The following is a 22,852-nucleotide window of genomic DNA, read 5'->3' as shown; positions in this document are numbered from 1 at the left end:
AAAGTCTACTTAGGCATCCCAAAGTCTATTTAGCCGACCCCACTTTTGGGATTAAGGCTTTGATTGATTGATGATTACTCCAAGAGCCACTAGATTCTCCGTTCAAGAAAAAAAATTACCCTCTAGATTCTCAAAACCCAAATTAAGGTATCAAAGTATTCACAAACTTCATTACTACAATTTTGTTCTCAACCATTCATCCATAAGTAAGCAAAACTTAACATATCAGTCCCTCCTTAAGTCGACACAATAACAAACATCAAAACATAACTGATTTGGACCCGAAAACTAATAACCTTCCTCCAAAAAAAAAAAAAAAAAAACTAATAACCAATCGATCCTCAAAAGCTCAATCCAAATAATACGATAAGCAAAGGCTTCTGCTTGGACCCGAAACTACGTCAAAAATAAGTTTTTTTTCATAGGGAGGGGGTTGTACTAACATTACTAGCCTTAGAATAACTTTCTCTCGAACATTATTACTCCCTCAAACCTTTACTCACATACTTAACAAATATCATCCACATTACTCATTCACCGACGATAACAAAAATCTAACAGGCTATAAAGTATAAACCAATAAAAACTGCAAAGATAACAACTTTGCATCCTCAAATCATCTCTCCCAATTGCACCCACAAATTACCCAAAAAAATTACCCATAACAAAAATAAATTAATACTTCCTAAGTATGTTTAGCCCAGAACTCTAATCATCATTCCAAACACAAAATAACAACAAAAATCGTAAACCGAATACGAACAAAGTAATAATAGCACACAATTAAGACAAAATTCTGAAATTCACATCCATAATGAATCGACTAAACAGAAATGGTGTAAAAAAAAAAAAAAAAAAAAAAAAAAACCTTTAATTACCTTTAGTGAACTCCACGAACCTCTGCTTCTTCATCACCATCAACTCCGCAAAAATGGTAACTGTACCAAATTAGCCTCCGATGAAACCCTAACATTTTCGTAACAAAGACCGAATTGACACATTTCCGTTGTCTCAAACATGCCAATTACAGAATTTCTCCCCAAAATGAGGGTTTCGCAGGAGGCAACCAGGTACATTACATCTCGAAATCAAATTAACAGCAATTCATCACCAAAAACAGATTGATAAACTGAATTTATTCCCCAAAGTGAAGAGATTTGATCAACGATTTCATTCAATCGGAGAAAAAATTTAGAAGAAAGGAAAAAGATGATCTAGGGTTAGGGTTTTGATCGGAAAATTCTATTTCTTTCGGAAAGGGGGAATTAGAGGAGAGACAAAATTGAGAAATGTGAGATAATGAACAGAATTATCAGCGGTAAAAAAGTTTTAATATGGTTTATACTTTATATGGCGGTGATGTTTCGCGAAACACCCGTTTACTGTGTTAGTTTTTGAGGATTATCCAGGCTGTAATTTTATATTTTTATTTTTATTTTTCACACGCGGTATTAGAACAACTCCAATGGTTGTAGAGACTTGGTTGCAATTTCAATAATTCCCTAGCTACTAGCTTGACTATCGGAGCTAAAAAAACTCAATTAGCTGTCAAGCTAATTTGCTTGGGAATTAAACTTTCCAAAATAAAATGCTCATTGCACCAATTAAGCTCTTTCCATGTATTTTCTATCTAACAACTACTACTAAGCTAATAGCTAGCCATTGGAGCAAAAGGTAGCTAAAATGATAATTAGCTTAAAAGTTTATGTGGCATGGCAAGCTAATTGTCAAATTAGCTTGTCATTGGAGTTATGTTGCTCTTACATTCCCGTTATTTTACGCGGTAATTATTATTTTTTTTTATGGCATTATAGTTAGGGCCTATTCAAATTTTCTTTAATTTAACAGAAATGAGTAGAGTTGAAATAAATATTTTATGAGAGAAGGAAATTAGGAACTTAACTAATTAAAGCTGAACTGAACTAAACTAAATTGAAGTGAACAGATCAAGGCATGTTCACTTCAACTTAATTTCAGTTCAGTTCAGCTCCAATCAGTTCAGTTCGTTCAATTCAGCTTCCAATTTCCTTCTCTCATAAAATATTCATTTCAACTCTATTAAGTTCAGTTCAACTTCAATCAGTTCAGTTTAGTCCAGTTCAGTTCACTTCAATTTCCAATCAGTTCAGTTCAATTCAGTTCCAATCAGTTCAGTTCAATTCAATTCTAATCAAATCAGTTCCGATACCCAAGCTAATGGTGGTCATCATATATTTTTTTAATACTTTCTCTCTCTTCCACCTTATTTATGCCCAACTCCCATGCCCATACACTCACATTGGTTCCCCTTCAATTTTGTGGGCATTGATTCTCCTTTCCTTCCATTTCCCACGTGAGCCCCCATCAATTACAAAACTAAATACTACGTAAAACATAAAAACCTAAATTACCTCTCTTTGTTAGATAAGTGGCGAAATACCACTAAATACCCACACTCAACAAATGGTCATGGCCATGACCTGGTCATGAACCATTTCTCACCAAAAGTACAAGTTTTTCATTTCTTAAGCTTTATTGTTTTTCTCTCTCTTCATGCCCACCCAAAATAGGCAGCTATTGGCTATACTCTAGTAATAAAACTCTGAATCCCTAATCTAAATTGATTTACATTTTGTTTGAAACAAGGCTACAAAAACAACCAATGTCACATCCTAATTTTTTTTTTGAACGAAATGTCACATCCTAATTGAAAACAACTTAATTCAATGTTTTACAATTTGTTTTACATTTTTCGTGAAATTTGAAAACCAACCAACTAAAATATTACAATAAACCATTCGCCTAATACACTAACAAGGAGATTAACTGACAAAAATATATATCTTCGTATACTTATCAAAATACTAGTATGTATGTATCACAATTTTGTTGATTGAACGATATATATTGTTCTTTTGGAAGTTAAAACAAGGCGAAAAGCCAAAAAGATTGATAAAACAAGATGGAGAAACATTTTTACCATACATAATATCTCATTCATTTTAATGAAGGCTATGGAATAGTACTATAGTAGTTCCTTATATTGCTAAGCTTCATCCATATAGTCGCTCATTTACGTACGCCATGTTACTTATTGATGCATGAAAATGACATTAGAAATTTTGGTAAAAAAAAAATAGCTTTATTTAAGTTATTTTTGCAGTTGAAATGCTTCATGATGATTATGACTACTAAAAGCCTAAAACCAATTGAACATGCACCTATATATTTTGTAGGCCTTATTTTACAGACTAATTCTTCACATTATTGTTGTTTCTTGTGTTCATGTTCAGATTTAGTTGACATGATAGATCTACAAGTAATGTTCATAGATTTTCATATTGAATGATATTATAATACATTTATCACAGTAGCATGCTATAGTATTTTAAATGATTGATTGTAACCTTTGGTGGTTATTGAAAACTTTTATTTAATTATAAATTTCATTTCATAACTTGTTGGAGAATAGATTTGATTATATTGAATACTTCTATTTATCGTATTATGTACGGGCTTAATTACAAATTGATAAAATTATTGCTAGCAATTTGCCACTACTTGTGCTAATAAAAGTAGGTTGTTTATCGAAATATCTCATTAGAGAGTTACATTAGTTGGCTTGAACTGAATTAATTTGACTTTAGCATAATTAGTACTTAAAATGGAATATAATAGGGCCCGTTTTTGTCTAAAAAAATGTGAAGTAAATAGAATTAGAAGTGCAAGTCAAGAGGAAAATTAGGCAAATACAAGTCGCAATTCATTGAAAGGGTGCACGCATGGCAGGGTTGAAGGGGGCACGTTATGCATATTAATATAAGGAGTTTGAATTTTTTTAACATGAAAAAGATACTTGAACTTTAGCCAAAAGTAGTGCAAATTGTGCAATGTTGAAGCACCAATTAATTAAGACTAAATTGCCCTCAAAAAAAAAAAAAAAAAAAAGACTAAATTATACCAAACCTCAAATTAATTTCCTGGTTTTTAGGATCCTCATATTCCTCCGTAAGAAACATTTCTTGTCCTAGCTCTCCTTGCGTTGACGCCCTATCTTTCCTTGATTTATCTTTCCTTGATTGTGTAATCAAGGAAAGATAGGGTGTAGCTAATAAATTTAAGTGCAAATTATGCATATATGCGCGCTTCAAATAGTAATATGCCTACATGTATGTGAGTATGTGTCTATATGACTTACATTACATTGGATCCTTTAAAATGATATGTACGTGCACTACGTCCAAGTGTAACTAAATTTAGATACATCAATTTTAAAAATTTGCTGGTATGCTCATTCAAAAAAAAAAAAGTATATGCTTATTTCTATACTATGCGAAGTGTAAATTTGGATGAGTGTAGAAATTGTCGGATCACGGCTCTCAATAGTAGCTAGGTGGTTAGTTTTGTGGGGGGTGCTTTATGTCACAAGAGCTTATACATTAAATTTTGTGTTTGGTCTTTTGTAAGAAAAAAAATTAAAAGGAGGGTAACACATTGCTTATTCAGTATCAAATTCAGAATATTAAAGCACAAACGAGTTTTTGCAGTTAGAATTTTGGAGAAAATGTCGACCTTACACTATATGCCTCATTATTGTACCAAGAGTCCTACAACTATCATAGTTTATGAGCTAAGGTTAAGGGGCTTAATTCGGCCCAGTTGTAGGAGCAACAAATCTATCACTGTCCATACAAATATATGACATATATATTTCCATAGGTTTATTAAATGGTTTGAGTTGATCGAGCGTAGCATGATAATTTATTTTATAACCGCGTTTGAATTGAAAATTCATAATTATGTCTAGAATTTAATTTTTTTTCCATAGGAGTACTAGCAAATTTTCTTCAAGAATAATGGCAAATAACTTAGTTAAGTAAGTATTTTAAAACCCTTTACCAGTTATCCAATAACTATGTATTCAGTTGTCTAACTTGTCTTTAAGGCTATTTATTAGGATATGCAAAGTCAATTAAACAACTTAGTGGCTTACAAAAGGGTACAATGACTATGTTGATGTACAAAAAAATGGTATCCCAAACACTAATAAGTAGTAGAAACTTCCTTTTTTTCTGAGTGAAATTTGAACGGTTATATCTCTTGACAACTACTCCGCAATAATTCAAAAGAAAGTATGAATCAAACATTTTTTGTTTTATTATTTTTAAAAACTATATGAATTAAACTTTGAAAACTATATGAATTAAACAATTTAACTACATACTCCGTAAATTATTAATCTATGTATATATATCACATATACTGTGGAAAAAAAAAAAGAAAAAATTTGCTATTTAACTAGACATGTTACAAATTTACAATGCATAAATGCAAACATTCTAGACTTCTAACAGCTTAGCGTTAAATCAAAGTCGCACTCAAATTTACCTATTTATTGGTTTTGGATTTTATGATTTACTTCGCATTACTTTTTGGTGACATCTGGCATGGAGTCATGGACTACTTCGACCAGGACGACCACATTTTTGCCATTAACACGTTTGAGTCGTACATTTTGGCGCCATTTAAACATTAGTGGATATAATTTTCTTTAATGTCTGTAAAATGTTTTAGTATTACTCCGTATTTATTTTCCTATTAACGCTAAAATGCGGTTTGGTCTGGTTTGGTTACGGTCCAAACCAAACTGTGTACAACCCTACTTACTGAGAGTGGATTGATAATAATAATATAAGATTATAAACCTACATAAGGAAATGTGAAAAATTCTAGAAGTACCAAAACTATTTAATGAATATTCCGTGTGTAACTCTACTCGACTTGAAAACTTTTATGAATAAATGGTCAAAGTTGATTAACTAGTAAAGAGCAAAAATTGAGCCACCGTGAGCCAAAAGTTTTCAAGTTGAGTCAAACAACACTAGCTTAGCTTGTTGTAAACTAACTCCATATGCACCATAGTCTGATAGTCTTATACATAAATCATGATTATACATATGCTTCTATATTTAAGTTAAAACTATAATTGAATTGCACTCATTTATGTTAAAAAAAAAAAAAAAAAGTTTTGAGGCATATTATATGGATTAATTGATACCCACTCAACAATAATTGATTAGTGAAAAGGAGAGAAACATAAGTTTTGCATATTTGACAATTTATCTCTTCTATTCACATTTGGCATCTCATGCATGATCTAATAGCTTAATTACTAATAACATAACTATCAAATCTCAACTGTAAATCACAAATTAATCTGGCAGTAGGTGCGAGTTGTATATTTAGACCAAAATGAATACCTCCAAAAACAAATGAGGAAAAAAATATAGAATGTTTGGTGGAAAATTTCATCCGACACAATCTAACTCAACCCCCAAACATTGGTATATCATAATCCGTAAACCACAATAACAGCAAATAATTAACTACATAATGATACGTACTTCTTTTGTGTGATAATGACCTACAATATGTATACTATTTTAAAAGAGTTGAACAAAAAAAAAAAAAAAAAAAGCAATTTCTCAGTATTTATCATTGGATAGTTTCCTTTTGTGTAATTTTATCAATGTTAGTAGATTGCATGTGAGAGTAGAAGTCCTTGGAAAATGATTTAATTACTATAAGTGGCCTTTTAATAAAATTATGTCATATTCTAAATACAATTATTAATAGGTTAAAGTTAATGAAATTTAATGCATGAAAAATCAAAATTATACATTTACTTTTACTTGTTTTGCATTATAGTTATGCTAATTATTGTATATGAAAATGTTTACTCTTTCATTGGTAATTATGTAGAGTATACACCAGAGTCATCAGCACGTGGAGGCCGTGGAGTAACAAAATACGACTTACATGTCAAATTTGAATATAACTATATTATACTAAAAAAATACTTCGTAATTATTAAGAAAACAACTACAGATCACCTATTACAAATTTACCAAGTAGTGTCAATCTTAAGATTTAGTGGCATTATATTATAATGTTTATAAAAACTCAACAAATATTGGGTAGAAAACGAGTTACTCACACCAAAAAATTCTCTACAAACTACGAAAGTATAAAAAACTCATTGACCAAAATATGAACAACATACATGCACGCGTTACCCAAACTATTGGGTAAAGTATGTTAGTGAATTTCACGATAATTTTATGCAAATTAGTGGGTCTAACTAAGCTTTTCATTATTATTAACATAATGCAAGTTCTCTAATTAAATATTTGCTACAGAATTAGCCCACCAAATCATCAATCTATCATATTAATCCACCACTAATATTACTTGCGTATACTCTACCTTATTATTATTTTGTCTTTTCTTTTTTACCCCTTTCTATTTTCTGATCACCTATATTATCACACAAGTACATGTTGTATATATATACCCACATATTTTTCTTATTCACCCTATAAAACGCTCCTTTCTCAATAATTCTTCTCTCTATATTATTATTATTATTAGTAGTAGTATTCTTTCTTTCCTCCATTTTATATCTTCTCTTCTTTTTTCTCTCTTTTATTTTTCTAACAATGGAGTTAGAAAGCATTTTGAAGTTTTTGGAGAACAAGGCCATTTTAGTCACTGGTGGAGCTGGATTTCTAGCAAAGAGTATGATATCGCTCCCCATCTTTATTATTATTCATATTATACGTTATTTAGACGTGTCAAACGGGTTGGTTCACGTAACGTTAAATATGAACTTGAATTGAAGTGTTCTTTTAAAATTGAAGTGTTTTTTTTAAACTACCGTTTTACTTAGTTTAGAAATTAGATGGAATTTTCTTACCATCTTGTTGGTATCGAGTCGAATTTTGACGGGTCTAGTCGTAATTAAAGGTCTTTCTTTCGGGTTTGTAGTATTTGCAGAGAAGGTGCTAAGGTCTCAACCTAATGTGAAGAAAGTTTATCTTCTGCTAAGAGCTGCTGATAACAAATCAGCTTCATTAAGGTTGCAAAATGAGGTAAGGAGTATATTTTTTTATGCAAAGTTTAGCTTATTATATAAAGTTTATACAAGTATAAGCATTGTACTACTTTTATCTAATTATTGTATTTTAATATTTTTGTCTATTTAGCACATAAACAAGGTTAGTGAGACAGTGAGTAGCTAATGTTTTTCAAGTTTTTGGCTTTAAAAATTTCTTAATTCTTTTTTTTTTCCCCGTAAAAAGTTCATTTAGCTAGATTTTTATTCATAAAATGAAGCTCAATGTTATTCATCAACTCATATTTATAATAGAGGAAAAATAAAATAAAAATCTTTTTGGTCCAAATGAACTCCAAATGTTACAAATGATAGAGAGCGAGATTTGAATACGTGACCTATTATACACACGTCCTTAGAGCATATCACTTAGCCAATACCTCGCTCATTGGTCTCTTTTGTTCGTATGTTATTGCTAATAACATGTTATTTATGTTGTAATAATTACTACAATGTACGATGATTCAAGGAAATATATCTTAATTAGTTACTTGTATAACTTTATTACGTTGAAAATGTATACATACTCCAACTTTTGCTTAGTTAATGGGGTGTCCTTATTGGGTCAGGAGGGTAGTTGGCTTCAGTAACTACTACTGAGTACCAGTAAAATTGGAAGAAATTATTACATATGCTATATATATATATTTTTTTTTTAAATTTCCTGAAATATGTTATTATTTGGTGGTTATTTCGGAAAATGATTTTGGCACACCCTAAATTGATTTTGGCACACCCCTATGTGAGAAGAGCATAGAAAACTGTGCTCTCACATAGGGGTGTGCCAAAATCAATCTAGGGTGTGCCCAAATCAGTTTCCGTTATTTCGGGCAAACTAAAGTGTTAGGTTGATATGATTTGCTATTGCAGTCTAGAAATGTTTGAACTTTGTCACATCTTTCTTTCTTTCTATTTGTATGAATGAATAGTCTCCTACCTAAAAATCTAACCCTATATTAAGAAATTGTTATTTCTTTTTTGGCACATTGATTACTAAATTTTTAACAAAAACTAATTAATGACATAAGGCAAGCAACTAAAATCTTTCCACTAACTCACATCAGTCACATGATTGTTCACTCAATTTATCCATATATATTATGCAATTTTGTATGATAATAGTTATTACACTATCCCAAATTGTATGATTAAGGATATAACCTAAAGAATTTGTATCATATATACGGAGTAGTTGATTTTATAAAACCTTATCTCATCAATCATATATAACTATATGTGTGTATAAAAGAAGGTTTAATCATGAGCAATTACGACTTTGTACACAGAGTATTAATTTAAGGGTAACACCTTTCAAACGTATATGCACGATTAGAAGACGGGGCTGAGTGTGCTTAATTAGGATTATCCAAACACTCTATAAAACACAGTAATTCATAGATGACTTAGCAAAATGTGTTGCATTCTATTTATTTTCAAATAAATTGTCAATAAAATAGAATAAATAATGAAATAGGAAAAGAAAAGACCAATGTATGTAATGACCTAAGTACAAATACCTTTTGTTTTATTAGGTGATTGGAAAAGACTTGTTCAAAGTTGTGAAGCAAAAGATGGGAGCAAACTTCAATACCTTCATACAAGAAAAGGTGACTGTGGTGCCAGGTGATATAACTTGTGAAGACTTGGCAATCAATGAATCTAAATTAAAGGAAGAATTATGGAGTGATGTTGATGTTATTGTTAACCTAGCTGCAACTACCAACTTTGATGAAAGGTACACTTAATTACCTATATAATAATTAATTATGTTAGTACTTCATTATTACTCTATATTAGTTGTATTTAAATTTTTGTTTTAAATTATCGTACTATATAACTTAGGGATAGTACATACGCTTGATTATAAGTGAGATCATTTTTTTAAATGAAAATGACCTAAGTAGTGTCTAACTTCTTAATCCATTAAATAACCTAATTTATCCATAAAGTAACCTAATTAGCTGCTGATAGCTACTTAATACGAGTAGTTAACAATTGCGTAAATGACAGTTTTTATCTCATTTGGTTAATAAACTAGATCGCCAAAATTACTAAAAACGGGCCGTAATAATTAATGAAGATGTTAACATTTTTTCTTCATTTTACCCTTGTTAAATGGCTAAAAATTCGTGTTAGAAAATTTAATTTATTTACGGGATGACTATAGATAGATGCTTGAGATGTTTGAAAAAATTGTTACAGGTATGATGCTTCGTTGTACCTTAACACTTTCGGAGCCAAGCATGTACTGGACTTTGCTAAGAAATGTAAACACTTGGAGGTGCTCATCCAAGTATCAACTGGTTAGTACAAAAATCGAGTTTATCTTGTATCGTTACTTTCTAGGGTTCACATTATGTAATCAACATATTTGATCTTATACATAATAATTAAATTATACTTCATAGTTCATACTTCGTATTAAAAATTAGTACATACGTAACATATAAGGACACAAGACACTTAAAGTGTTAAAATGTGTCGGGGTTAAGTCCAAAATTCAAAAATTGCATGTATATTGATACACTATTTGAACTAGTGATCTTAATTAGACTCGTACTAATCAATATTAGAGGTGAAAATTTTCAGCTTATGTTTCGGGTGAAACGGCTGGACTAGTAAAGGAGAGTCCTTACTTCATGGGAGACACACTGAACGGGAGACCAGGGCTAGACATCGAAGCCGAGAAAAAACTTGTTGAGAACAGATTGGCGGAGCTTGAGGCTGAGGGAGCCACGGCAGACACTATCAAGTTATCTATGAGGGACATGGGTCTTGAAAGGTACTCGTATGTCAAGACTAACTTTGATACAGAAACATAACTTTAGTTTTAATGTTACAATTTGACCTACGTATATGTTATATTCCGTAGATAATTTAATTTTTAACTTTAATATAATAAGACGTGAACAGGGAGTTGATTTATAATATGCGATAGCTACACAACACACATGTCCAGAGTTAAGTTTAATAGGTTAGTTTGTCATTGGCCCGCCATCTACACTTCTTAATTAGGAAGTACCTACTATACTATATATAACTTTCATTGCCGCCTAATAAATGAATTCTTATGAACCATTGGAAATTAGCTTTACTAATTAAGGCTACTAGGAGTGACTGACTATGCAATGTGAGAGAGTGACACTACAAGAAATGGATGAATTTTTTATTTTTATATTTTTAGTGTTTAGAGAGCCACAAAGACAGATGGTGAGAATCGATATGAGAACACTTCAGTTGGTTATTAATCGAGGTCCATATGATAAACACAAGTAGAGTTATAGTATGTCTACAATACATTATTCGAACCAGCTTCAACTTCAACTTCAAATTGATTGGCTCAGCCTTTATTATTTTTTTATAAGGCTAGATTTGCATTGCTCATTTACACTGTTTTAAATCAGTTCTTGACCAGTGACCAACTACCAACTGCTTGCCTTCACATTCTTAGATTGTGGTCTTATCCTTCATTCAATCATAGTATTAATTAATTTTATTTATTTTACTGAAACAACATGCATGTGATAGATTTATTCTGCAATATGTAACATCCTTTTCTTAAGTATTCATATACAGATATACTCATAAATATTGTCCTATATCATAGAGATCATAACAAATTAAATCTCTTCCCCCCAAAAAAAGATGAACATGACACTTTGACATAAACATTAATACGAGAAAGAAGGTTGTACTATAAGGACATACATTTATTAATGTTGATGATAGACCTTGTAATTTCACATCATACCACAACGTAACTCTATTTATAGATTGAGATGTGACCAAGACTCGTAATGGATAATGTAACATTAGTCATTTTATACGATATATAGTTTTGATTAATCTCGTACACAGTATTAATTTATGCTCTCAGGATAAAATTACTCCGTATTAATTAAATTTGTGCTTAACAAATTAATTTATCAGGGCAAGGCATTGGGGATGGCCAAATGTTTATGTGTTTACAAAGGCGTTAGGGGAGATGGTACTACTGCATGAAAAAGGAGACATTCCTGTTGTTATTATTCGTCCTACCATTGTCACCAGCACTTTTAAAGAACCCTTCCCCGGTTGGGTCGAAGGTATTAGGTAAATGGCAAATGCTAGTGAATGCTCCGAGTCTTTAGATACAAAAAACAATAAGTACTCCGTTTTATTATTATTATCTTAATAACTGAATACTGACTTTTGCATCAAATTATTTGCAGGACAATTGACAGTTTAGCTGTTGCTTATGGTAAAGGGAGGTTGCCGTGCTTCGTAGGCGACCCCGACTCGATTGTTGATGTGGTAAGGTCACCCTAAAAACAACTAAATGGGTAATCTGTACTAATCTTTAGACTGTAAAAAGTTATTTAGCAATTACAAACGTATTCAGATACAATTATATATTATGTATACGGAATAATAATGACGTAAAAACTTATATCTGGTGTAAAGAGTATGATTTGTTAGAAAATTATATTGATATGTGCAGATTCCTGCTGATATGGTAGCCAATTCAATCATAGTAGCAGCCATGATTCATGCAAATCAACCTGGAAATCCAAGGATATACCAAGTTGGATCATCAGTAAGAAACCCGACGTCATTGACAACACTTCATGAAGTAGCCTACCAGTATTTCAGGAGGCATCCATGGATTAATAAGGATGGAAAACCAGTCATAGTTAGCCATGTAAGGGTCTTAGGCTCCATGGCTAGCTTCAAGCGATACCTTACTCTTAATTACTTACTACCCTTGAAGGTACCGCGCTTATCTCCTAAAACTTTGTTTAGATCAAACACGTTATAATGTTCTTCATATGATCATGTTACGTATGGACCTTAGCTAGTTGTCCATGTACTTGCAGAAATTACATAGGTTTACAATGATGTTGGTCACCTTTTACAATAATAATTGAGCTTGAATGATGTTCTTCATATTATTTTTTTCTTAATAGGCCCTCGAAATAGCGAATATTGCGTTTTGTCAGTCCTTTAAGGGCACATTTCTAGAACAGAGCAGGAAGATCAACCATGTGATGCGGCTGATAGAAATTTACAGACCATATTTGTTCTTCAAGGGCTTGTAAGTTATGCTGAAACAATTTTTTAGAATTATACTCCCTCAATCCAGAATTAATCGTCACACTGGTAGTGTAAATCAACTAGTTATGTGACAACAAAAATTCACGATGAGGCAGTATTATAACAAAACTGTTTCTAAAAAAATGTCTTACAGAGTATGAAAATATGTTGCAGATACGATGACAGCAACACTGAGAAGTTAAGGATGGCAGCAAAAGATAGAGGATTGGAAACAGATGTATTCTACTTTGATCCTAAAGCTGTTAACTGGGAAGACTACTTCATGAACACTCATCTTCCTTGTTTAGTAAAGTACGTCTTCAAGTGAAACTACTCGCAACAGCAGCAGCAGCTTCATTAGCAATAATTAAGCAGAGGAACAAAGTCGGTCCAAGTGTTTAAAACAAAGAAAAGTTCATTAAATTTATTTGTTACACAATTTGCAATATGTTTATTAATTATGTGCTTACTATAGTTGGGGCTGTAATCAAGTTACTATGCCGTACATTATGTAATTGGTGAGTCCTGGAGATTTGGAAGTAATTCACCTATCTTTTGGATCATTATGACATTATTATTAAAATTAAAAAGCTATATATCTATTGTATCTTCTGCCCTCGAAAAAAGGGTACCTATGAATTATTTTGACCATTTACCTATATATTGTGACAATGTCAATATTATCATTATTATTTGATACATGAAGGAATCAATTTTGCATACAATTTTCAGACAATAATAAATTCAAGCTTCTCTTTGCAACAGAATTGTGCAATATTGTAATTTTAATGACTAATGGTTAATCAATAACATAAACTCGTTTATGGTGACAGTATGATATAACATAAAGAGTGTAGATATGTTAACAGGTAATCTAGCTTTAGATTTCATAAATCAAATAAGAAAAAAAAAAAAAAAAAAAAATCATCTTACCCCTACTACTCTAGCATTGTATAGTTGCAGACCCTTGCAGTCAAGGGCCTCAAAGGCTTAATAACATACCTGTTAATTATAAAATGTCATTTAACTTATGATATACCACCAAATAAGTACAAGCGAATTTCAACAGTCTGACAAATAATGGCCTGCCTGAAAGTTTCCCTCTTCAAAAAATTGTTACAGTCAAGTCAAAAAAAGATATATCGTGCATACTTTAGGTGGCTGTAAATTGTGGGTAATGATCTATTTCATAGCCATGGAGAAGCAAAAGGAGCCGTGCAATGGAGTAAAAATAAAATAAATAGTTACTGATGAACTAATGCAGTCCGGAAGGAGATGGATCTCTCTCCTTCCTTTTACCAGTCAGAGATGAAACCCCATTTCCAGAACTGTGATGAGAAACTTGGCCTCTGTTGCTGCAATTTTTTGATGTAACATGCATTGACTCACCCGAATTGGAAGAGTTGCTAAAACTACTCGGCCTAGTGATGCAAAGCCAACTTCTTGAGAACTCGTTGGTGTTTTCACTAGCTATTGGGATATGCCAAGATCCATTCTCTGATTCCTGCAAAAAAGATATGAACCAAAAATCTATAAGCAATTTGAGCAATTAATTACATGATCCAATTAAAAGGTGTAAAATAATACAGTGCAGGTGCACAACCAATGCAAAGACTATATCACAATATAATGATTACCCCGTATTCACAAAAATGACAGAAAGCAGGTGAAAGCAACTGCGTAATATTCTCTCAGAAGTTGGCAAGAAGTCGTACCAAATTCATGCTAAGGCTAATAATCACATTCATGGACAATTTTAGTTATTCAAGTTAGATTAAGATGATCTTTAAATGAAATTAAAACTAGGAACACATATCCCATACAGCAGGTGATAGCTTAGTTCCCATCACTCTCCAAAACTTACCCCAGATGTTATAACTTTGGTATCACTGATGGGTTCCCTTAAAATGGCATCTTATGGGATTGACCTCTAGCTCTAAATAATCTTTGAGCTCTGACATCGATTGAATTTACATGACATTTATAGCCTTCATAAAGAGCACGTAAAGATAACCCTCAAACACCAAGTGTCCCCATATAGGAAGAGCCAAAACTTTTTTGAAATTATGTTATCCAACACTACTAAATCTCCATATATGCACACAAAATGAACTAAAGCCTTAGGCTAAAAGCCTCCTAAAACCCAGGTACAAGTCGTTTGCATTTTCCATTTGGCATTACAGACTTTTAGATATCTAAACAAGGTTGTTTCACTTTTAAATTACAAGTGACAGATTATGTGAAGATAAAATGGAAATAGACATAAGGGTTACGAGTGACAAAAGTGCTTACAACCCATCTAATACATTATATCCCCATTTCAAGGTGGGGGGCACTCACCAATTAAAGTCTCTCACCAGGTTTCCAGAAACAAATTGAAACTAAAGTAGATATTATGAACAAGTCTATAATACCTAGATGGCTATAAACAAAGATGAAGACTCAGTGACAACTCAGCCACATATAACATGTCACTATATATGGGAGTAAAAAAGCACAAGCTGCACAACCAGATCACCAAGGGGCCAATAACATCAAAGATAATAGTTCACTTCTATGAGGAAAGCTTCACTTCTTAACTAATCAATAACTTTATCCTTTTAACAGCTCAGTCATCAAAAGAAGATTTAACAGAGGTTAACCATCTACTCATATTTAAAATCTGGTTCATCCATGGACCCCTCTTCCATTCTATCTCCTACCTCTAAATCCACAATCACCAACTATTACCTTAGCCTCACGAGTATCCACACCAACCACGGATGGATAATAAAAATTCAATAAACAAAAAAAGACTTTCTCCATTAAGGCCTCCATAGACACAAAGCACCATATACCCAAAGCATATTGTTTACTCAGAACACTGCAAAATCCATAATCCTGCATAAAGTTAAGGTAGATAATAACACAAAGCATCTTTATGCATAATCAATTGCCCCCTTTTCAATTTCAAAATGATGTCTTCTTGAGAGGCTTGAATCAGGGATATAAAACAGAAACTAGGCTCTTTAATTTAAACTTAATACAAGAATATGAATATGATCAAAATGGAATGATATCTTCTATTACACTAATTCAAAAGCTATGGCATGGGAAGTCACTGCAAACTGGCTCATATGACCGTTAAATGCATCACACGTAGAAGCAAATCATTTATTGATCTGATGGCTATTGAAAAAACCGAAATCTCATTACATCTTGGTTGCAACTCACAGCTATCACATACATAGATGGAAAGGTTGGAGTTTGATGCTTTTAATATATAAAAAACTTTATATTTTTTCCACTATTTGGTTACATAGGTATTTTTCAATTTAACAGTAATCATAAATAATGAAAAGGGAGGGAATTTTGGAGTGACTGATGAAGTGATCATACTGATCAAAGAGGATGGTCAAAAAAAGGAGATGGAGGAAAAGGGGAACTAGGATAAAACAAGGGTAGGTTAAAAAAGGATGACCAATTGACCAGTGACTAATAAAATGGGTTTGATGTGATTGTGCTCCTCCTTCTATTTCCTTTCAAATCCCTTAACCTTTTTGATGGTGAACCAAAGTACCAAACATACTCAGATTCTTTTGACCTTCCCAAAAAACAAGATTAAAGCCAGAAAATAGAAGTTTGGCTATAATCTTTAAAAAAAACAAAAGTAGCTTTCATGCCTGTAATAATAGGCCAACAAGGCCACTGCACAAAGCATCCACAATGTCTGCTAGAATAGATCCACAATTAAATCATGATTTAAAACTCTAGCTATAAGGTTTATAGCTGACCAAGACAAATGGGCGACATTTAACAGATAACCCTGAGTCTCCAACACGAGAGTAGTCACCAAAACATAGCTCACAGAAGTATAAACCTTTGAAACAGCTACGGAGTATGTAAAATGAGAAAACTCCAAAAATAAGAAGTTCTTACAGTTCAGTCTCTAGCCCTTTTCCCATCAGTATGCATCGAGCCATCGAGCATGGCAAACAAGATTTGACACCAAGCCATATAAAATCCTCTCTAGCACGCCCAATTTCATTACCTTTTGCAGTTCCCATGTCAGCAGGACTCGATCCATTATCAGCCTAAACTCTAGCTAATGGTCCAACAACAATTTGAGGACCAGCACTTTAAGGTTGGTCACATGCAATATATTTATCACCTTTTCCTGTTGTGAGAGGATTAGGACAACCTATTCTAGACCTATCTGGTTCCGTAGGGAGCTGATTTGGGTCAAGGACATCCCACCCACTCGTCTTATAAGATGTCCTACCTGAAAAATAGCATGACTAAAGTGCCCTAACACATTACAGTTTCCAAAAAGCACAGTCAATCATAATTGACTTAACTACTCCTCGAAGATGTTCTTAAATTTGGTATGGAAACAGAGTACCCTCAATAAGGCAGCTTTCTAGGAGGGCCAGTCTAATTAGTCATTAGGTGTGACTTATATACTCTAATACCAATTTACTCAAAGCACACATATATGTTTCTTCCTTGAGTAAAAACCAACCACTAGAGACTTTAAAGTGACCCATATATATTCCCATTTCACATACCAACAGTCGACAATAACTTCATGCTAACCCTACTATTCCTAAATCCAGCTATTTACTCATGCCAAATAAGACACGAAGGTTAAAGAAAAAAAAAAGTATTATGAAAATTGGAGATGACCTAAAAAGAGATAAGACCAAGATTCAAACAAATACCTGAATAAGAATAGAGTATGTTGGAGGCATTTTAAGGTTGGGAACTCCTTTCACAAACGTATAATGGACCTACAAAATCAAATAATAGGCTTATTAAAGAGGTGAAAATTGAAATTCTATAAATGATAGTAAGAAATTTGAAGAAGCACAAAGTTTGCACATAATAAGAAACAAGTCGACGGACACACACTCATGGACTAGTACAATATAGTAACAGAGTTGAAGAAGCACAAAGTTTGCACATAATAAGAAACAAGTCAACAAACAAACACACATGGACTAGTACAATTAACATGTTCTCTTTCCAGGACTAGTACAATTAACATGTTCTCTTTCCAAATGTTAAAATATAGTCATTTCTTAAGGCTATACTATAAATCTATAATGCAGCAAATAGAATTCTACCACCAATACAACAAATCACTATGGTTCAATGAAGCAATATAATGATAATGATACCACATCAAACCGAATTCCTCATGAGGTACGTACTATATTCCCGTAATTCCTTGCCCTCCCTTTCTTTCCTCCCCACAACATCATCTTCATGTGTTAGGCAGTGGTTTAGTTGGAAATAACATCTAACTTCCCACCAATAGGAGAAATGATACTTTATGAATGTTACAACATACAAACTCCGGGGATTGAAACTTCCAACTCCACAAATCTAACCAATTGACGCCTAAGCTAACCATAATTTCCTCAAATAATCAGTTCACAAATAGATCAGTTCATGCATGCATTAATTATTGCCATAAATTGGAGTAAAACAAAAATATTCACCACAAATCACAAAAACTGATCTAACGTTTCTAACCTATCTCAGAAATCAGCAGTCTCAGTATAGCCAATATGCCCATCATGGGAAACTTGTCACTCAACTACTAAAGAAACGAGTACATACTTGATGCCGTTCTTTCCACTGCAGAAAAAAGCTGCTCCCAAGGAGTTCAAAAATATGATCACGCATTTCATCATTTGTGACAAGCAAGCACTTCATCTTCACAGCAGCATAGAGCCAATACCTGAACACATTTAAATGAAAATTTTAGTAGTGTAGCAAGAGAGATTAAAAAAAAAAAAAGATATTTTATATAATAATACAAAAGGATCATCTAGCCAAACAAAGGAATTTGGAAATAAGTATTGCCAGATGAAATTTGATAAAATTGGGACTCAATCCGGTTGAATCAAGGTGTTATCAGACAAAAGTCAGATATAAAGATCTTACACTGTTTACAAACAGCACGTTTAAATAATTATACTTAAAGCGCTAGCCTATTAAAAAAAAAATTTTAAAAAATACTTCGCAACTCATGAAAATTTAAATCGAGGACCCAATCTAATAACAAAAAAATATAGAAATCAACCAACTGTCTCGTTACAATAGAACAACAATGACGTGAAATGCCCATGCAAAAAAGGAATGGAAATCCTCACCAATCATCATTTGATCCACTAGGTGTAGCATAGAGTATGCCTTGAGACAGCCATTCCTCAAGCAGCTTTTGACTGGAAGGGTTCTCCTGGAATGCTCGTAGACGTTTCTTGTGCAAGACAACCAAAGGCCACCTTTTATTCCTAGTATACAATTCCGTTACTACAGCTTCAAGCTGCTCTATTACAATTTCCATGACGAAAGCAAAGTAATGAATTAAAATTAGTTGTGTTACATAGATAAGTGATGCCAACAACAAAAGTACGGAAACAGAAATACAGAAAGCAAATAGAAATGTTTCACCTGTGCGATACTGAACCCTCCCTCCGAAAAGTTTTGCTGGTAGAGCCCAATATTTGCTCCATCTACTATAGCCTCATAACCTGAATGGCTTTCAATCCACTCCTGCAGCAACAGACGAGCAACATGAGCTCTAAGAACAGAATAATAACACGACGCTTAGTACTGTGAACTACAATAGCTTAAGCTATCTCCCACTAAGTATTTCCATCAGACATTTCAGCAATAGTATATCCAGTTCTCCATCATGGTTCTTTATCTTTAGCTAGTAAAAATGATAAAGTAGCTAAACATAATATACTTATACGGTTCTTGCATATATAAATTCTTTCTCCATATATATTTTACAGTCATAGCCTCCATTAGATTGTTCAAAGCACTACAGTCTTTTCCTCCCACAAAATTTTAAAAAGTCAACAAATCTTAGCACCCAGATTAAAAAATGTTTTAATCTACTCTAGTAGTGTTATTAGAATGTTTGAAAGCAGAACAAAATCAAGAAATCAAGCTAAACAAATGCTAACTCAAAGAAGAAGAAAAAAAAAAATCAAATATAATGTACCTACAATCACAATCACTCAATTAAATCCAACAAAGCAAACATAACACTTACCATAAAACTCTTAAAATCAGACTTGATTTCCCTCTCCATAGCCAAACCAGCAATTGATTGCGCAAACCTCTCGGTCTCACCACAATCGATATCGACACAAACCAACCGCTCCCCACACCCACAACATCCCCCATTATCACCAATCTTAACCCTTTTCACCTCCCAAGGTCCCTTCCCTAACCACCCCATCCCATGCCACCCACCCCCACACCTCTCCCTCACTTCCCTCACCTTCCCAACATCCCACTCCTCATCACCAACCTCTGCCGCCTTTGCCCCTTGAAACCACTTCTCCACAACCCCAGCAGTCTCCTCACTCACACCCCTCACCACCCCCCTCAACTTACTCAAATACTCATAAACCTTCTCCTCTCTCCCAACTTCAGCACTAACCCTTAAAAGGGCACTCAATTCTCCCTCTTCTAACTTCACCCCATTACCCTTCATATGGTCCTCCACACCATAAGCTTCTTCAACCCTCAAATTCTCACAGTAGTTCAACAATGCAGGACCATAAGTCCTCAACCGCGGCAAAACCCCTTTATCCCTTGCACTTTTAATCAGCTCAAATGCATAATCTGGGTCATTTTTGGCAGCCGCAAGGCGTGCAACCTGGGTAATCGTAGCCTCAGTTGGTGGGATTTTATTGGATTGCATATGCTCGAAAACCCGAAACCCATTTTCAAGAGCAAATGATTTGTTGGGAGAGGAGAGAGATTCAGGGGAAGAACAAAGATGTAGGATTGAATTAAAGTGATGATGAGAAAGACGGAGGTTTTGGGATAAAGCTGAATCGTAAAGAGAAATTGCTTTTTTGAGATCGTTTTGCTTGGAACAAGTACCCAGTTCGTATTGTAGTTGGGTTTCAGGGGTTCGTTTCTTCTTCATTGTTGGGAAGAACTAAAAAGAAAAGAGGGTTTTTTTTTGAGTGGGTGGGGCGAAAATAGGGAGGGCTAAAAGGAATGTTAAACCTCCATTGATGAAGCTTTGTAGGGTTTTGAGAAATTAGGGGTAATTGCTAATATGAGCCTACTAACAATAAAATTAACGATAAACCCTAGATTCTGAAATTGAAATTCGATTAATACGAAAGGAATCAACACCTTACCTGAGAAGCTGCTTCAATGGAAGATAGAAAGAGAAATCGCGTCAAAATTAGGTAAAATTATAGCCGTAAGAAAGAAATGGAATAAAGAGCAAAAGGAAGAAAGTAGGAGTAGTAAAAATGGTGTAATATTCATCCAAGAACAGAGTATGAAGGAGAGAGAGAGAGGAGAAGAAGAAGAAGAAGAAGAAGAAGAAGAAGAAGACTGGAGGAGTGAAGTGAGCGTGAGAGAACGCTGACCCGTATACTGATACAAATTGTTATGGGTCGGGTTTGTACGCTGACCCGTATATGTTTGTGATATTACAATGTTACACACAAGTATGATTCAACCCATAGATATCTAATGACGATGATTTGGGCTCTTAATACAGAGGGCTTGTTTTTTTTAAACAACTTAGGCCATAAGTTTACGTGTCACATTAATTTGGTATCAATTATATGTAAGATTTTTTTTTTTTTTTTAATATATAAACAACTTAATTTTCATCCTCCAATCAAATCTTAATTGTCATATTCGATTTTTTTTTTTCTAAAGTTTAGTATTCCGTACAATGGATGTTTTTAAAATCTGAGAATTTTTACACATTTAGTTCATCCGTTCAACTAATGAGTATCCTCCCAGAGTCCCAGCTTTAAGAGATCTTGGGATCGAAGCAAACTCTGAAGGTTATTTTTTTTTTTTTTGATGATTTAGACATTCTTTTAATATCACTATCTTTTGACACACCCTACCTTAGTAGAAAAAAAAAATTACAGTAGAACTAAACTAGCACTGCCGGAGAGAGAGGGGTGCACCAGTGTGAGTGGTAGTTATGGCCCATGGAGAGGATCTTTGTATGTCCAAATTTCATAAACTTGACTCGTACTAAGCCTTATAGAAAAGCCATTGTTGTTTTTGGGCCTCCTTCCTTGATGGTGGGTGTCAATTGTAATTTCCAAACCCCATTTAGGATCATATAAAGTACTTCCTCCATTTTTTTTTTTTTTGTAACACCGTTTGACTTTTACACTATTCACACAACACGCATTGACTCGCTTTTGTGGTTTATGGATACGATAAAACATATTCATGTGGGATCTTGTTTGAATCGTCTGTATGTATATTTTATTAATATCCACTTTTTATAATTTTATAATGTTTATAATTGAAGTTATTAAGCGTTAAAAACATATGTTGGCAAGCGTGATAATAAAAATGTGTCTAAAAAAAAAAAAAAAAAAAAAAAAAGAGGAAGTATGAGTTAGCCAAGACTAAATTAGTCAAAAGTTTCATCAATAAGTGGATAGGATCATAGAAAGTAAACATTTTATTTAGGAATTTAAAGAAGCTACATTTTGCATGCACACTCCAAAGTCCAAACGCTACAACAGTCGGCACTGTCACACCAGTCTAACATAACACCACAAAAATATGATACAAACATTGTTGCTTGACATGTAAATGACACTGCAAAGTTATCAAAATGATCCACTCAACCTAAGCTACCAAAGATTAATAATAAAAAATAAAAAAAATAAAAAAAAGAAAAAAATAAAAAAAATAAAAAAAAAAAAGAAGAAGAATGACTTAATGATAAAATAGATGAGTAGTCTTAATTACGTGCAGTAATAATAAACCTCAAATTAAAACGTGATTATATACTACTTGTATATAGGATGCTTAACGTTATTTTCCATAATTAATAAT

General features: G+C 33.1%; 2 protein-coding genes across 2 annotated transcripts; one reads left to right on the top strand and one right to left on the bottom strand.

Annotated features, from left to right (window-relative positions):
- The first annotated feature begins 7,428 nt into the window (after positions 1-7,428).
- LOC145618267 (alcohol-forming fatty acyl-CoA reductase-like) lies at positions 7,429-13,494 on the top strand. The gene is made up of 10 exons (XM_081673043.1): positions 7,429-7,557; positions 7,807-7,910; positions 9,466-9,668; positions 10,136-10,236; positions 10,523-10,715; positions 11,864-12,025; positions 12,145-12,226; positions 12,414-12,683; positions 12,880-13,007; positions 13,181-13,494. The coding sequence occupies exons 1-10, from the start codon at positions 7,479-7,481 to the stop codon at positions 13,332-13,334; spliced, it is 1,476 nt and encodes a 491-aa protein (XP_081529169.1). The 5' UTR covers positions 7,429-7,478; the 3' UTR covers positions 13,335-13,494.
- Positions 13,495-14,005: 511 nt separating this feature from the next.
- Positions 14,006-21,376, bottom strand: LOC145617525 (proteinaceous RNase P 2-like). The gene is made up of 6 exons (XM_081672233.1): positions 20,058-21,376; positions 19,448-19,549; positions 19,147-19,319; positions 18,611-18,731; positions 17,707-17,775; positions 14,006-14,510 (listed from the first exon to the last, which is right to left on the bottom strand). The coding sequence occupies exons 1-6, from the start codon at positions 20,943-20,945 to the stop codon at positions 14,262-14,264; spliced, it is 1,602 nt and encodes a 533-aa protein (XP_081528359.1). The 5' UTR covers positions 20,946-21,376; the 3' UTR covers positions 14,006-14,261.
- Positions 21,377-22,852: the final 1,476 nt, after the last annotated feature.

This window comes from Chenopodium album, chromosome 26, assembly GCF_948465745.1.
Source record: "Chenopodium album chromosome 26, dcCheAlbu1.1, whole genome shotgun sequence".
Taxonomy (NCBI): Eukaryota; Viridiplantae; Streptophyta; class Magnoliopsida; order Caryophyllales; family Amaranthaceae; genus Chenopodium; species Chenopodium album.
This window is presented reverse-complemented; position numbering and strand designations above follow the sequence as displayed.

What these genes read in the sequence shown, in the direction of transcription:
- LOC145618267 (XM_081673043.1), top strand. Translation starts at nt 7,479, where the DNA reads ATGGAGTTAGAAAGCATTTTGAAGTTTTTGGAGAACAAGGCCATTTTA. An exon ending in AGGGACATGGGTCTTGAAAG is followed by an intron (nt 10,716 to 11,863) that starts GTACTCGTATGT and finishes TTAATTTATCAG; the next exon opens with GGCAAGGCATTGGGGATGGC. An exon ending in ATTACTTACTACCCTTGAAG is followed by an intron (nt 12,684 to 12,879) that starts GTACCGCGCTTA and finishes TTTTCTTAATAG; the next exon opens with GCCCTCGAAATAGCGAATAT.
- LOC145617525 (XM_081672233.1), bottom strand. Translation starts at nt 20,945, where the DNA reads ATGAAGAAGAAACGAACCCCTGAAACCCAACTACAATACGAACTGGGT. An exon ending in GAGGGTTCAGTATCGCACAG is followed by an intron (nt 19,320 to 19,447) that starts GTGAAACATTTC and finishes GTAATAGAGCAG; the next exon opens with CTTGAAGCTGTAGTAACGGA. An exon ending in CATACTCTATTCTTATTCAG is followed by an intron (nt 14,511 to 17,706) that starts GTATTTGTTTGA and finishes TCTTTTTTGCAG; the next exon opens with GAATCAGAGAATGGATCTTG.